The sequence below is a fragment of the Saccopteryx leptura genome, chromosome 12 (genome assembly GCF_036850995.1).
Source record: "Saccopteryx leptura isolate mSacLep1 chromosome 12, mSacLep1_pri_phased_curated, whole genome shotgun sequence".
NCBI lineage: Eukaryota > Metazoa > Chordata > Mammalia > Chiroptera > Emballonuridae > Saccopteryx > Saccopteryx leptura.
This window is the reverse complement of record NC_089514.1, coordinates 1287465-1303916: the sequence shown is the minus strand read 5'-3', so window position 1 is coordinate 1303916 and position 16452 is coordinate 1287465. Positions and strand designations below refer to the sequence as shown.

The 16452-nt window shown below is 58.4% G+C and overlaps 1 protein-coding gene across 2 annotated transcripts; it reads right to left on the bottom strand.

Annotated features, from left to right (window-relative positions):
• Positions 1 to 178: 178 nt before the first annotated feature.
• C12H7orf57 (chromosome 12 C7orf57 homolog) lies at positions 179 to 16200 on the bottom strand. Of its 2 annotated transcripts, XM_066354168.1 has the most exons (9): positions 15338 to 16194; positions 14546 to 14719; positions 8803 to 8988; positions 6999 to 7131; positions 5773 to 5923; positions 4120 to 4217; positions 3451 to 3650; positions 2344 to 2355; positions 179 to 476 (listed from the first exon to the last, which is right to left on the bottom strand). In XM_066354168.1, exons 2-9 carry the CDS (start codon positions 14598 to 14600, stop codon positions 430 to 432), a joined length of 882 nt encoding a protein of 293 aa, XP_066210265.1. In that variant the 5' UTR covers positions 14601 to 14719; positions 15338 to 16194; the 3' UTR covers positions 179 to 429. The 2 variants fall into 2 exon arrangements, with proteins under 2 accessions (XP_066210265.1, XP_066210266.1); XM_066354169.1 differs by lacking the exon at positions 2344 to 2355 and having other exon boundaries at positions 15338 to 16200.
• Between the last annotated feature and the right edge of the window lie 252 nt (positions 16201 to 16452).

Here is a 16452-nt window from a genome sequence, read left to right as displayed (position 1 = left end):
TTCATTTTATTTAACAGAACAATTATTTCTGCAGAGACTACAGGACCAAATCATAGAAAAGACCTGTGAGTTTCTTTTTATTAAAGTCTAAAACAATGGATTTCAATAAGAACGTCACCACCCGAGGTGCACAGGTAGGAGGTGGTATCCGCTGATGGCGGGGAGGGAGGGGGTTCCAGGACGCTGGGACACCCCAGGCCAGTGAGGCACAGCGTCCCCACAGCTACTTAACACCCCAGAGAAATGCAGGAAGCAAAACCCAGGCCTCTCACTGTGGACACAACAGTGACGTCAAATCTGCTCTAAGACAAATGATTTCATAAGCCTCTATCTTCGTAAAATACAACGGGGAGTTTTATAAATAGCTGTGACGTGGTCGGGTCCTATTCAGCCGGTGGGACAGGATCTGAAAGGCGTCCTGGGTGGAGGTCACTCGAGCTGTGCCCTTGCCGCTGTGGGTGGAGGGGCCGCTGGACCTGCAACGCAGAGTGAAGAAGTGAGCGGACGGCCCAGAGGCACCGACAGGGGACACTTCTTACGAAGTCGAACACGCAGCCGTTTGTTTTAAATAAAGGAAAACCCACATTTCTGTCTGTGTTGATAAGGATTATTTCTGACGTCTAAACGAAGTTTTAGCGCCCTCCAACCCACAGGTGCGCATCAGAAACGTGTCTCCAACTTGCGCTCTGAGGACCAGTGTAGCCCGCGCGCGCGCCCGCCCGTCAGACTCGCGCGTTCAGGGCAGCGCGCGCCCGCCCGTCAGACACACGCGTTCAGGGCAGCGCGCGCCCCCACGTGCGGAGAAGGCTCCGCGGACACAGGGTGCTGAGCTGAACTCACGGGGTGAGCACAGCCGGGGCGAGGCCTGGGGGCGGGAGGGAGGTGACCATCGCAGGCGTCCCCAAACTACGGCCCACGGGCCGCATGAGGCCCCCTGAGGCCATTTTTCTGGCCCCCGCCTCACTTCCGGAAGGGGCACCTCTTTCACTGGTGGTCAGTGAGAGGAGCACTGTATGTGGCGGCCCTCCAACGGTCTGAGGGACAGTGAACTGGCCCCCTGTGTAGAAAGTTTGGGGACCCCTGGCAGTGACTCCCCTGGCTTCCCAGCCCCAGAAGGCCGTGTGGCGCCGGTCCCTGCAGGCCAAGTCCTTGCACCTGCCCTGAGACCACCTCTCTGTGGGACAGTGCTGTGCCCGGGACCTCACAGGCCAGCTCTCTGGGGGACAGTGCTATGACCGGCACCCCACAGGCCAGCTCTCTGGGGGACAGTGCTGTGCCTGGGACCCCACGGGCCAGCTCTCTGGGGGACAGTGCTATGACCGGGACCTCACAGGCCAGCTCTCTGGGGGACAGTGCTATGACCAGCACCCCACAGGCCAGCTCTCTGGAACATCGAGACGGCTGAGAACACTGCCATCAGGGAAGAGTGACAATCCCGCGTCTGCCTCACGGAGGGACGACAGAGCACTGATGAGAAGCCCTGATGAGGTCCAGGGAGCTACAGCGACCGCCTCTCGGTGGTCTCGCGGCTGGAAGGACGGGCGTGCTCTGGATGGCTACGGTTGCGTGTGATGTTAGCGCCAGCGCACCCCGCGGGTGAAAGGGGAGCAGGGGAGGCGTGTGTGGCCACTGCTAGGCGAGGGTCGGACATTCTGGGGGGGGCCGGGGCCCGACTGGTGGTAGTGACCAGTCAGCTCCCCAGAACACACCCACGGGCGACCCCTGCGGGTCTCACGGCCTCTCTGCTGGCTTCGTCCGCCACTAATTTGGGCCAGTTACGATGTTCCTCTGAAACGGAGCCGGTCTTGCAGCTGATTTGGGGACACAGGTGACGGAACACGCACCGTGACCGACGTCCCGATAGAAAGTCTCTAAGCTCATCGATTCTTCAATGACAGTTCCTGGACTGGGTCCCATACCTGGCCCGTGGTGGAGTAATCCCATCTGCACAAGACCGTGCACTAACATGGCGCTGAGACCCTAAGCTGCCCCGTGCAGGCGACGCCCTGGCCGGCCGCTGCCTCCCGCCGTCTGAGCACACACCTCTCCCGTGGCGTGGGCCCGCGTCCGTCCCGCACTGAACTGCGTCTTATTTTGTGTGATACGCACGAAAGGACAAAATATTCTTGTACTACTGGTGCTCTGTCTCTGGCCGCCCTCCGAGCCGTGTTTCTGGAACGCGGAGCTGTTCACAGCGACGCTGTTAGGACACCTGCGATCCGGGCAGAGACGACCCGGGAGGCCTCGGCTCCAGACTGAAGAACTTCGCCGATTTTTTTTTTTTCTTTTTTTGGTCAGACATTGTGGTAGTTCGACGCAAACACAGTCTCTAGAAATACTCACTTGTTGAAGCCTCTGTAATGAAGAACAGGGACATTAGTTCAATGTAATGAAATGGACCGAGTTTTAAAACAATTACAGAATTAGTAACAGGCTGTATGACTTAAAACTGTCAGTCGCAGAACACACCGGCCCTTGCAAAGCTCTAAAGTGAACTTTTTACAACATCTGGTGGGAACTGGCCACGTATCCACCAGACAGGGGAGAGAGTGTGTGTCGTCAGCAGATCTGTCTGGGCCGGCAGGGGGCCAGGGCTCAGCAGGCACCGTGACGACACCCCCTGACTGAGGGGGGCGCTGCCACCAGGGTGAGGAGCTGGGTGGGGAAAGGCCAGCAGAGCTCAAGCCCCCAAACCATTGTGAGAAACAGTTCAGATGGAGAGACGAGAACCCGCCTCCTCCCCCCACTTAACCCAGAAATGATCCTCAGGTACATCAGTGAGTCACCTCCCGGCCAACGGTCAGTAATTCCCGAGCTACAGACATGAAATGTGGTGCCCACTGGGCATCCAGACTGACGCAGCCGAAAATAAGAGCAATTTGACCCATGACTGTGACCGTGAAAAGTAAAATCAACATAGTATATATCCTGACCGTCTAATTACAGAAAACTTCTCAACTCTTCAGAGTCTGAGAACAAAGCGTAAGGAAGAGCGCTGAGTGTGGAGTCATTTCCGGCGTGAACTGCGAGGTCTTCTCAGAGACCCGGGGGGGGTGCCTGTCACAAAGCCCCCCCCCCTTTCAGGGACCCCGGCTGCTGGGGGAGCTCTGGGGTCGCAGGTCAGAACCTTGGCGATCCCAAGACTAAAACAGAGATTATTTGGTGTGTCGTCTGGTTGGCGCGTGGCAGAGGAAGCATTAGCGTCTTTGACAACGAGAAAGAAACCTGAGGCCCACAGAAAAGCGCGACGTTTGCCTTCCGTCCGAACGAGGAGGAAAAAAAAGCAAAACGCGCATTGTCCGTGCCTGTCTGTCCCCTCGGCGCGTCCGCCCGGGTCGCCGTGGTTCTGAGACGGCGCCGGAGGAGACAGACCGCGCGGGACAGGAGGGAGGGGCCACCGTCTCCGGGGGGCACAGGCCCCAGGGCGCGGGCCGGCCGCGTGCACCTCACCTGGGGCCTCCGCGGAGCCTTCCGGATCCTCCGGGTCTGGGGGCCGCTGGCCCTCCGAGGGCGGAGCCGAGGGGGACGCCGCGGGCGTCGGCAGCGTGGGGCTCCTGTCCTCGTCCGCTCGCGGCCGGAGCCACTCGTCCTTGTACCCGTTGCTGATCAGCTTGGAGAAGTTGGTGGGTGAGCCGCTCTTCTGACCGGGCCTCCGAAGGAGAGGAATGGACAAGGTTACGGACAAGGGTCAGCGGCCACCCAGACAGTTCTCGGCAAACGTGCCGATAGTGAGTTCATTTGGAAGCTGATTCCTTAGAGCCTAAGGATCTCTCTCTCTCTCTCTCTCTCTCTCTCTCTCTCTCTCTCTCTCTCCCTCTGAAGAATTAGACAATGGACCACATTAATTCCAGCACAAACTAGGATTCAGGGCCATAGAGAGACAGCTCCCTGTGAAAGGGAAACAGGCCAGCAAGCCGGCCGGCCGGCTGGGACAGGACCGTGCAGGCCGGCTGTGGGAGGCTGTGACATCAGAGTCACAAGGCAGACGCGTCGCAGGGAAGCCCGCGCTCCCCAGGCGGACGTGAGCACAGCGTGTTGCCTCGTGGTCACTGTGGTCACTGGGGCCAAACACCAGACCCCCCCCGAACCCAGACCGCGTCGGGCTGCCCAGGCACGTACATGGGCGGGAAGGAGAGTCTGCCTCCTTCAGGGTCCTTGGGGCCCAGCGGCGGCCCGGCTCTGCCCGGGGGCTTGGAGTTTATGGCTGGGAGCTTCACCTGGGCGGAGAAACACACAGAACCCTGCGTTAGTGAGAGGCGCTCACCGGGTCGGAGGCTGAGGGAGAAGGCAGCTCGCGGCCAGCGGGGAGAGTCAAACACAGGGGACCGCGGCCTGGCGGTCGTGCTGCTGGTGAACGGCCACGGGGCCACACAGCACGGCAGGACCCCGCTCAACCCCAGGTGACAGGGACCCCCGACCACCCACAGCGTCGCTGTGTTCAAGCAAAGACGCGTGTACTCGGGATGAACACGGGCGACAGCTCACGGGGTGAAGTCTGGAGGGCGGACTGAGCCCCTTGGGTCCCGCACTCGAGGGGGGCAGCCCCCAGCTGGGCTCAGGCAGGGCCTACCCGGGGGTGGCCCTGGAGAACCTCGAGTCCTTCACCCTGAGCCATCAAGTGGGAACAGAGGGGACGAGGGGTGGGAGACCCGCCCCGAGCCGGCCTTGAAGGGGGGCTCCCATGCTGTCCAGCCTGGCACCGCCCAGCAGGCACCCCGTGGGGTCCGATGTAGATGCCCTGGTCCCGCCTGAGAGATCAGGAGAGACGGAGGCGACAGTGGGGGAGGGGACAGCGTGGCCAGAGGGAAGGGGCCTGAGGTGACCAGGGAGGGGACGTGGATGTCCTGGTGGGGGTGGAGGTGTGGTCAGAGGAGACATGCTCGCTCGCTCGGGGGGCAGGGATCTTGAGCCACAGGACACTCAACCCAGGTGGCAGCCAGGGACGAGGAGGGCGGGGCTGACGTTCAGAAATAGAACGAGGGACCTGGCAAGTGACAGGTGCAAGGGTTTGTGGGGAGGTGACTCCCCGAGGAGAGCTGGGGCGTGCCGGGAAGAGAGACAGAAGTGGGGTGGGGTATAAATCTGGGCGGGGGGGGAAGCTGTGAAACTTCTAGGCAGAGTCACGGGGGAAGCTCTGTGGCCTGGGGTTGGGCAGCGATTCCACAGACACAAAGTCAAAAGCAAAGGCATCAGTGGAAAGGCCCGAGGGTCAGACTTTATCCACAGGAAGATCGTCTGTTCTTCCAAACACAGCGCTAGGGTGGCCTCTTGCCTGTCAGTAGGTCCAGGTTTCAAGTGCAGAACCCCTGCTGATGTCACAGACACACACCCCCCGCTGATGTCACGGACACCCACCCCCTGCTGATGTCACGGACACCCACTCCCTGCTGATGTCACGGGCACACACCCCCTGCTGATGTCACATACACCCCCCCAGCTGATGTCATGGACACACACACACACACCCCCGCTGATGTCACAGACACACACCCCCACTGATGTCATGGACACACACCCCTGCTCATGTCATGGACACACACACCCCCTGCTGATGTCACAGACACACAACCCTGCCGATGTCACATACACCCCCCCCAGCTGATGTCACGGACACCCACCCCCACTGATGTCATGGACACACACACCCCCTGCTGATGTCACAGACACACAACCCTGCCGATGTCACAGACACACAACCCCGGCTGACACCGCATCCCCGTTCAGGGACCACGAGCGCAGGGCCGACACCCCATCTATGAGGGCGCCTGTCACCTTTTTCTTTTCAAGTTCCTCGGCCTCCCTCTGCCAAACAGTCTTCATGTCAAAGTCGAATGGCCCCCTTCGGGACTCGTAATTCCCGCTGGCCCCGTCAAGGTTGAACTCTTCATGAACCATGTAATCCGGCCGGTAGGCAGGGAGCCCCCTGCAGAACCAGAGACCTCCCATCACCGCGGCTGCTTCTGTATTTCATCTCCCCCTCCCTTTCCTTCTTTCTTTTCTTCCTTCTTTCTTTCTTTTCTTCCTTCCTTCCTTCCTTCCTTCCTTCCTTCCTCCCTTCCTCCTTCCCTCCCTTCCTCCTTCCCTCCCTTCCTCTCTACCTTCCACTCAACTCCCCCCTCCAACACCCACTCCTTCTCTCCTTCCATCTCTCCCTCCTTCTCTCCCTCCATCTCCCCTCCCCTCCCCTCCCTCTCCATCTCACTCTCCTTCTCTCCGTCCATCTCTCCCTCCATCTCCCTCTCCTTCTCTTCCTCCATCTCTCCCTCCATCTCCCTCTCCTTCTCTTCCTCCATCTCTCCCTCCATCTCCCTCTCCTTCTCTTCCTCCATCTCTCCCTCCATCTCCCTCTCCATCTCCCCTCCCCTCCCTCTCTCCCTCTCCTCTCTCCCTCCATCTCTCCCTCCATCTCCCTCTCCTTCTCTCCTTCCATCTCTCCCTCCTTCTCTCCCTCCATCTCCCCTCCCCTCCCCTCCCTCTCCATCTCACTCTCCTTCTCTCCCTCCATCTCTCCCTCCATCTCCCTCTCCTTCTCTCCCTCCATCTTCCCCTCCGTCTCCCTCTCCTCTCTCCCTCCATCTCTCCCTCCATCTCTCCCTCTATCTCCCTCTCCTTCTCTCCCTCCATCTTCCCCTCCATCTCTCCCTCCATCTCCCTCTCCTTCTCTCCCTCCATCTCCCTCTTCATCTCCCTCTCCTCTCTCCCTCCATCTCCCTCTTCATCTCCTCTCCTCTCTCCCTCCATCTCCCTCTCCTTCTCTTCCTCCATCTTCCCCTCCATCTTCCCCTCCGTCTCCCTCCGCCTGCCTTGGGGTGGCAGACACCATTCTTGCTCCTTTCCCCAAGCTTACAGCTCTTCCTCCAGGTTCCGAGTCCACACATTGCCCTTCCCCAAGGCCCGCCTCCCAGCGTCCAGCACCCAGGCCAGAAATCACAGGTGTTGTTACAAAAACAACTCTTTTTTCCTGTGAAGATGAGCCGTGCGACCCCTCAGATACTCACTGCCTCTGCTTGGCTGTGGGCGGCTTGCTGTGGTGGGTGTACCAGTCTGGCAAGGCGTAGGTCCCGGGGGAGCTCTTCCTGGTCCCCGTCCCTGTCCCGGTCCCCGTCCCCGGGGCCAAGTGCATCAGCAGATCTCAAAACCAAAGAGAAACACAGTGAGTGGGTTCCACCCACCCGGGCGCAGGTCGCAGTTCACAGGGGACACTGTGACTCCCCCTCGGGTTGGCTCGGGGCGCCCCGGAGCTGCAGGAATCAGGCGGCCCTGGTCCTCAGCCCCCCCACCCCGTGCACATGCTGAGGTGGGAGCCCCGCTTGGCGTGGAGGGGGGACACCCCCACGCACCACCGGCCCCTGCCCTGACCTCTGTGCCGGCCGACACCCCCCACTCTGTGGCTGGCTCGTCGCCCCAGGCTGACCTTGGTGGGAGCAGAGCTCCTCAGGCCTCCGGGGGGCGGCTGGCCGGCTGCCCTCTCAGCGGCCCCACGCCCTCCTTGTAGCCTGGGTCAGTCTGTTCCCCTCGGCCACTGTGGGGCGGCCCCTCGCCCCACAGCGCTTTAGGGAGAAGCTGCCCCGTCCAGCCCCGATCCACCTGCCTCCGCTCTGGTTTCTCTGGCCTTTGCCCCTGTCCACACCCCCCCCACACGCAGCTGCAGGCTCTGTCATAGCTGGGGGCTGGGTGGGGGTGTCAGGACCCGTTAAGGACAGCAGAGCTACAGCAATGACGGGGTACCAAGGGCAACGGCCACCACTGCGGACGTCTGACTCTCGGGGAGGAAATTGTGACGTTGGATTTTTACCTGGTTCTGACTTAGCAGACAGCTGCAGGAGCAGTAGGAGCTGTCCTGTGCCCCCCCCAGCCAGACCCCCGATGCTACGTCCATGTCCCCACCCCCACCACCTGCTTCGTCACTCTGCCCCTCACCTCGGCCTCGTCTCTGCCCCCCCAGTGTCCCTGCTGGAAGACAAAGACAGCACAGACTCCATCCTGTCATCTAAGCTGCAGGACTCGATTCAGGTTTGCCAGCTGTCCCCCTACATGTCCTTTCGCCAAAGGCCGGGAGTGGGGAGGTCCCGTCCTGTGGGCTTTACGTGGTCTGAATCTGATGCTCCGTCCTGGGCTCTTGACCGCTGCAGCCCAGATGTTGACTTTCATTCTCCATGACAGTTTTCTTAGGGGTAAATGGCAGCAGGGAGGGGGGGGGGTGAGTATCTCTCTGCGCCACTTGTGACAAAGGCCAGCTGTGGGACATTTTGGACAGGACTCCGTCACCCGATCAACGACTTCTGTCCACAAAACCAGGCACCACGTTCTCAGTTAAATCACAGAGAAACTGGATGTCCGTCCACATCGCCGCTGAAACTCATCTAAGGATCTAAGGTCCCCGTTATTAAAATCACGTGAGGGCACGGGACGCGGGCACTGGGACCAAACCACGGGCACGGACGCTGCCCAAGCTGCCCACCGAGGCCGCTGAACCGCAGAGGTGGGCTCTGCCCCGGGCACAATGCCCTGAGGCTCCTCCATCAGAGCGTGAGACAGGGTGGACCACGGCACAGGTGCCATCTGGGAGAAAGGCCCGCCGGGGCCAATTCCGTGAGCTCAGCCCGTGGAGTCTAACTTCTCATCACCTGCGGGACGTCCCTCAAGAGTAGACAGGTCCCCAGCTGCACCAGTTACCCTCCCTCCCCAATGGCCCGGGCAAAACCCAGACTCCGTACAGTGATACTTCCATGTGAAGAAGTGATGACAGTGGGCTCTCTGTCTGTCCCCACACAGCAGAGACCTGCGCACTGGGGTGCTTACCGGGCCGGCCACCTTGCTTGGCCAGCTTCACGTATTCCGAGTCGGTCTCCTTGATCCAGTACCTCCGCACCCCAGGCATGTGCCCGTTGGGCGGGTTCCGAAGCTCGCTGAGACCTGGGATCTGGGACACCGGAGGGGCATCCACAACCTTCTCGGCCCGTTTGGCAGGGAGGTGGTAGTACCAGTCTGGAAGAGGAGGAGGCCAGAGCCGGTTACCACAGGAGGTGGTAGTACCAGTCTAGAAGAGGAGGAGGCGATACCAGTCTAGAAGAGGAGGAGGCGATACCAGTCTGGAAGAGGAGGAGGAGGCGATACCAGTCTAGAAGAGAAAGAGGTGGTGATACCAGTCTAAAAGAGGAGGGGGTGGTAATACCAGTCTAGAAGAGGAGGAGGTGGTAGTACCAGTCTAGAAGAGGAAGAGGTGGTGATACCAGTCTAGAAGAGGAGGAGGCGATACCAGTCTAGAAGAGGAGGAGGTGGTGATACCAGTCTAGAAGAGGAAGAGGTGGTGATACCAGTCTAGAAGAGGAGGAGGTGGTAGTACCAGTCTAGAAGAGGAGGAGGTGGTAGTACCAGTCTAGAAGAGGAGGAGGTGGTGATACCAGTCTAGAAGAGGAGGAGGTGGTAGTACCAGTCTAGAAGAGGAGGAGATGGTAGTACCAGTCTAGAAGAGGAAGAGGTGGTGGTACCAGTCTAGAAGAGGAGGAGGCGATACCAGTCTAGAAGAGGAGGAGGTGGTGATACCAGTCTAGAAGAGGAGGAGGTGGTGATACCAGTCTAGAAGAGGAGGAGGTGGTAGTACCAGTCTAGAAGAGGAGGAGGTGGGGATACCAGTCTAGAAGAGGAGGAGGTGGGGATACCAGTCTAGAAGAGGAGGAGGTGGTGATACCAGTCTAGAAGAGGAGGAGGTGGTAGTACCAGTCTAGAAGAGGAGGAGGTGGCGATACCAGTCTAGAAGAGAAGGAGGTGATAGTACCAGTCTAGAAGAGGAGGGGGTGGTAATACCAGTCTAGAAGAGGAGGAGGTGGTAGTACCAGTCTAGAAGAGGAAGAGGTGGTGATACCAGTCTAGAAGAGGAGGAGGCGATACCAGTCTAGAAGAGGAGGAGGTGGTGATACCAGTCTAGAAGAGGAGGAGGTGGTGATACCAGTCTAGAAGAGGAGGAGGTGGTAGTACCAGTCTAGAAGAGGAAGAGGTGGTGATACCAGTCTAGAAGAGGAGGAGGTGGTAGTACCAGTCTAGAAGAGGAAGAGGTGGTGATACCAGTCTAGAAGAGGAGGAGGTGGTAGTACCAGTCTAGAAGAGGAGGAGGTGGTAGTACCAGTCTAGAAGAGGAGGAGGTGGTGATACCAGTCTAGAAGAGGAGGAGGTGGTAGTACCAGTCTAGAAGAGGAGGAGATGGTAGTACCAGTCTAGAAGAGGAAGAGGTGGTGGTACCAGTCTAGAAGAGGAGGAGGCGATACCAGTCTAGAAGAGGAGGAGGTGGTGATACCAGTCTAGAAGAGGAGGAGGTGGTGATACCAGTCTAGAAGAGGAGGAGGTGGTGATACCAGTCTAGAAGAGGAGGAGGTGGTGATACCAGTCTAGAAGAGGAGGAGGTGGTAGTACCAGTCTAGAAGAGGAGGAGGTGGTGATACCAGTCTAGAAGAGGAGGAGGTGGGGATACCAGTCTAGAAGAGGAGGAGGTGGTGATACCAGTCTAGAAGAGGAGGAGGTGGTGATACCAGTCTAGAAGAGGAGGAGGTGGTGATACCAGTCTAGAAGAGGAGGAGGTGGTGATACCAGTCTAGAAGAGGAGGAGGTGGTAGTACCAGTCTAGAAGAGGAGGAGGTGGTGATACCAGTCTAGAAGAGGAGGAGGTGGGGATACCAGTCTAGAAGAGGAGGAGGTGGGGATACCAGTCTAGAAGAGGAGGAGGTGGTAGTACCAGTCTAGAAGAGGAGGAGGTGGTAGTACCAGTCTAGAAGAGGAGGAGGTGGTGATACCAGTCTAGAAGAGGAGGAGGTGGTGATACCAGTCTAGAAGAGGAGGAGGTGGTGATACCAGTCTAGAAGAGGAGGAGGTGGTAGTACCAGTCTAGAAGAGGAGGAGGTGGTGATACCAGTCTAGAAGAGGAGGAGGTGGGGATACCAGTCTAGAAGAGGAGGAGGTGGTGATACCAGTCTAGAAGAGGAGGAGGTGGTAGTACCAGTCTAGAAGAGGAGGAGGTGGCGATACCAGTCTAGAAGAGAAGGAGGTGGTAGTACCAGTCTAGAAGAGGAGGGGGTGGTAATACCAGTCTAGAAGAGGAGGAGGTGGTAGTACCAGTCTAGAAGAGGAAGAGGTGGTGATACCAGTCTAGAAGAGGAGGAGGCGATACCAGTCTAGAAGAGGAGGAGGTGGTGATACCAGTCTAGAAGAGGAGGAGGTGGTGATACCAGTCTAGAAGAGGAGGAGGTGGTGATACCAGTCTAGAAGAGGAGGAGGTGGTAGTACCAGTCTAGAAGAGGAAGAGGTGGTGATACCAGTCTAGAAGAGGAGGAGGTGGTAGTACCAGTCTAGAAGAGGAAGAGGTGGTGATACCAGTCTAGAAGAGGAGGAGGTGGTAGTACCAGTCTAGAAGAGGAAGAGGTGGTGATACCAGTCTAGAAGAGGAGGAGGCGATACCAGTCTAGAAGAGGAGGAGGTGGTGATACCAGTCTAGAAGAGGAGGAGGTGGTGATACCAGTCTAGAAGAGGAGGAGGTGGTGATACCAGTCTAGAAGAGGAGTAGGTGGTAGTACCAGTCTAGAAGAGGAGGAGGTGGCGATACCAGTCTAGAAGAGGAGGAGGTGGTAGTACCAGTCTAGAAGAGGAGGAGGTGGTGATACCAGTCTAGAAGAGGAGGAGGTGGTGATACCAGTCTAGAAGAGGAGGAGGTGGTGATACCAGTCTAGAAGAGGAGTAGGTGGTAGTACCAGTCTAGAAGAGGAGGAGGTGGCGATACCAGTCTAGAAGAGGAGGAGGTGGTAGTACCAGTCTAGAAGAGGAGGAGGTGGTGATACCAGTCTAGAAGAGGAGGAGGTGGTGATACCAGTCTAGAAGAGGAGGGGGCCAGAGCCGGTTACCACAGTGAGGTCGGGCTGGAGGGTGGCTGTGCCGGGAGGGGTCTCATCGTCCGTGGGGCATCAGTGCGGGGGGAACCACAACAGGACGTATAGGCTGTGAAGGTAACTCTTTTTTTTTTTTTTTTAATTTTTAGAGAGGAGAGAGAGGGGGGGGGGAGAGCAGGAAGCATCAACTCCCGTATGTGCCTTGACCAGGCAAGCCCAGGGTTTTGAACCGGCGACCTCAGCATTCCAGGTCGACGCTTTATCCACTGCGCCACCACAGGTCAGGCGAAGGTAACTCTTTAGATGAGGTTAAAACGTGAATCATGGCACTTTTCTTTTTTTTTTTTTTTTTTTTTTTACAGAGAGAGGGATAGACAGGGACAGACAGACAGGAACGGAGAGAGAGGAGAAGCATCAATCATCAGTTTTTCGTTGCGACACCTTAGTTGTTCATTGATTGCTTTCTCATATGTGCCTTAACCGAAAGGCTACAGCAGACTGAGTGACCCCTTGCTCAAGCCAGTGACCTTGCGCTCAAGCTGGTGAGCTTTGCTCAAACCAGATGAGCAGCTTTGCTCAAACCGTGCTCAAGCTGGCAACCTCGGGGTCTCAAACCTGGGTCCTCCACGTCCCAGTCCGAGGCTCTATCCACTGAGTCACCGCCTGGTCAGGTGGATCTCGTCTCATCCGTGCAGGGACTTAGGAGAAAAGACTGAGTTCCCAGGAGGAAGGAATCCAGCCTCCAGGTGCCTTCAGACCCAGGACACCTGCAACAGTCCTGCCCTGGGCCCCCCCTCCCCCTGCAGACTTTGAACCTGCCTGCTTCATAGCTGTGTGAGCCCGTTCCCTAAAATCCCTCTCGCTCGTGGGACTGTGTACACAAACACACATCCTGTTGGTTCCCTTGCTCTAAAGAACCCTGCCTGATCCAGGAGACACTCGGGAGAACTGGTCAATGTACATCAGCTGAGGGGGACCCCATGAACAACAAGTAATCACCCTCTCAGCTAAGAGCTTAGACATCCGATTTCTATTTAGAATTGAAGCTGAGTTCCCAGCGTGCAAGTCAATATTTAACACGGCAAGTCTTCTAAACATTGAAAGGACAGTAACTAGCTGAATCAACACTATCGTTGTGAAAAGTGGGGGTGGGTGGGGGTCCCATGAAGAAGTTGTAAGAAGTTGTGCAGGAGCGCACAGAGGGTCAGTGAAGAAGGAAGAGGTCGGGAGCTTCATACTCGGCTCACACCCAGGCCAGGTGACTTCTCTGTTCAAGGGCCATTTGAGCTTTATTCTTCCTCTCCGTGTTTTGATTACTAATTAATCCACAGAGAACACTGTGTCTTCTTCCTTCTCATTACTGGAAGCTTTGGCTCCGCCATTTAAAACTGCGTGCAAAGACGCTCAGTGAGCCGGGGCCCTGTTCACCGAGGACCGCGGCCACCACCACCGCTCACACGGGGCTCAAGGGGACAAGAACCATCTGTAGCTTCTACCTCTCAGAGGACTGGTGCTCGTCCAGCCCCAGATCACAAACCCCTATGGATTGCTGCCACCACCCTGTTGCCTCAGCAGGGAGACAGCTGAGAGGGACCAGAGGGAGGGCCCACAACCCGCCCACAGCTCTTGCTGAAGTCTCAGCCGGGCCCCCAGGGGCCGGCCCTCGTGTGGGCTGCCCGAGGCCTCGGAGACCAGGAGCTGAACCCTGGGCAGAGGACCCGCCCGTGAGGGGGACGACCCCCATCTGGCCGCGTCCTCAGACTCTGCTTCAGCTTCCTCGCCTCGAAACCGGGGTGAATGACACCTCGTCGTGCTGCTCTGAGGTGAAATGTTAGTGTGTAACTGCGCTGAGAACAGCGCTTCCTCACTCAGGGAGGGCCGCCCCCGAGGCACGGAGAGGTCACACACAGGTTGAGAGCCCACAGCAGGCAGAGCAGGGGAGACTGCCACACTTCCTGTGCCCCACCCCCGCTCGCCACCGCCATGTCCCCCCACAGTGGTCGCAGTCAGAGCTCCGAGCCTGTGAAGGCCACACTCCAGTGCCACTTCTGAGTGACACGGGAGCTGCAGAGTGCCTGCCAGCCCCCCGCCCTGCCTCTCCCCGTGAGCCCCTGGGCCCTGCCTCCACCTCCACCCCTCTCTCCAGCCCTTCCCGGGATGGGGAGCAATCCCAACACAGGCGACAACGGCCCACATCACCCTGGCCTTCCTCCTTCCCCCTGCCCGGCTCAAACCTGCCCAGCGGGAAGCCACACAAACTCCGCCAGAGCCTGGTCTCTGTGTCCAGACCCTGGGAGCAGGGGCCGCAGTTAACCTGGCTGAGGTCTAAACCAGGAGCAGGAATAGACAATCAATGAAAGACCCTGGGTGCAGCTGAGGAAGGAAGAAAGTAAGTCACCGTTCAGGGCAAGAGCCGAGGGTCAGAGAGAGATTAGCACAGAGAACTTTGCAGAGAGCCGCCTGGGCCCCTGCAGCCGAGGCTGCCGCAGTGGGGGGCCTGGTTTTCCTTTTCTAAAGGTAGAGCTTGCTTTGACACTGGGGCACAGGAGCAGAAATGGTGCCCCTTGCTTTGGGGTACCCCACGTTCGTTTATCCATGCAGGCGGGGTGCTGGGTGCGGAGCTGGAAGGCAGCGGAGGCTGACCAGCTGACCACTGCCCTGGCCTCACTCACCGCAAGGAGCGTAGCGGCTGGTGGCGCCCTGGGGCGCCTTGCTCGCGCTGCTCATGCCTGAGACGCACTGGGCCGGTGCCCACGGGGAGCGGGGGGAGCCGGGGCCGCGCGGGGCTGAGCTGCAGGGGCCGGTTAGGTTCGATGCGCGCCGCTGCTGACTGTCCGTCCCTCCACCTGACACGGATGCAGGCGTATTAACAGTGAGGAAGGGTGTGCGCATCCGAACAGGTGTGCAGCAGGGGCACGGGTGACCGCGGGCGTGCGGCAGGGGCACAGGTGGGCTGGGGCACGGGTGGGCAGGGGCACGGGTGACCGCGGGCGTGCGGCAGGGGGACGGGTAGGCAGGGGCACGGGTGGCCGCGGGCGTGCGGCAGGGGCACAGGTGGGCAGGGGCACGGGTGGCCGCGGGCGTGCGGCAGGGGCACGGGTGGGCAGGGGCACAGGTGACCGCGGGCGTGCGGCAGGGGCACGGGTGGGCAGGGTTACGGGTACCGCGGGAGTGCGGTAGGGGCACGGGTGGGCTGGGGCACGGGTGACCGCGGGAGTGCGGTAGGGGCACGGGTGGGCAGGGGCACGGGTGACCGCGGGCGTACGGCAGGGGCACGGGTGGGCAGGGGCACGGGTGACTGCGGGTGTGCGGCAGGGTCTCACGCACACGGAGCGTACCCAGCAGAGCCGGGGCCACGTCCTCGCCGGGAAGACAGAGCCGAGGACAACAGGTCCCGACTCCCCCGCCCAGAGGACAGGTGGTCCCCTCCAGGTCCAGACCCCCGGCTGCCCTGTCCGGCTCACCTGCTCGCGGAGGTCCGGGCGGTGCCTCCCGCTGCGCCTGAGACCAAAGTCCACGCTTGGCCAGCGGCGAGGGCCAATCACTAACTCCCAGCTCCCAGCGCCGCGCGGAACCACAACAACTTGCGTCGCCCCGGGCAACGGCCAGGCGGCCAACCGGCGGGCGCGGCTGGAACTAGGGGGGAGGAGGGGGCGGCTCCGCCCCGGCGAGGGAGGGGGTCCCCTGGGCCGCACCTGCCTGTAGGAACGCGGGCAACCTCAACCCCGGGAGTGAGAGGTGATTGTAATCGCGATTACATGGAGAGACAGTGGTAACACCTGTTCCCAATTCTGTTGAAGCGTCAGACGCAAACCCACCGTCCATCAGAGGATCAGGTAACGCACACACCTGTCTGCGGCCAGACAGGTGAGGAGCACGCGGGTGACAGTGCAGACTGACGTTGTTTTGCACTTGAAGTTTAAATGGGTGATAAAGAACGCGGGACGTTAAGTGGAAGTTCTGCAATTGTGTCTCGTGATGAATTTCCCCGGATCGTGTTACATACAATTCTAAGAGCATAAATATTAGACATCATGTCCACTTTCAATAAAAGAGGATAAGGGGGGGGGGGGGTAGAGAACAAACATTGCATCCAACTTGATCTTTAAAAGACGAGTTATCCATGTTAACCATGGGTTATTTTTAATGTGCTCCGCAAGTAGGAGCCTGCAGCTTTGTTTTTCATTTGGACACAGAATGTAGTTGTAATGTGGATTACTATAAAAGTAGAAAATAAAAATTTAAAAAACGACAAACAGTTCTGCCTATTTTAGGACTGTAACATAAAGCTAAATTCTAGCCTTACATTGTTACAAAGCATTTGCCAAACCAGACATGATAGAATGTCACTTTTTTTGTTGTTGTTGTTGTTAACAAAACATGATTTATTACCTTATAAACTAATTCTCAAAGTGTAATGCCAGGTGGCCGAGGCCAGGCAGGTCTACATTGTATCTAAGATTTGCAAACAATGTTTTGCAATAAATTTGACCTTTATTTGTCTGGCCTGTGGTGCTGCAGTGAAATAAAGAAAGCATTGACCCGGAACACTGAGGTCGCCAGTTCGAAACCCCGGGCT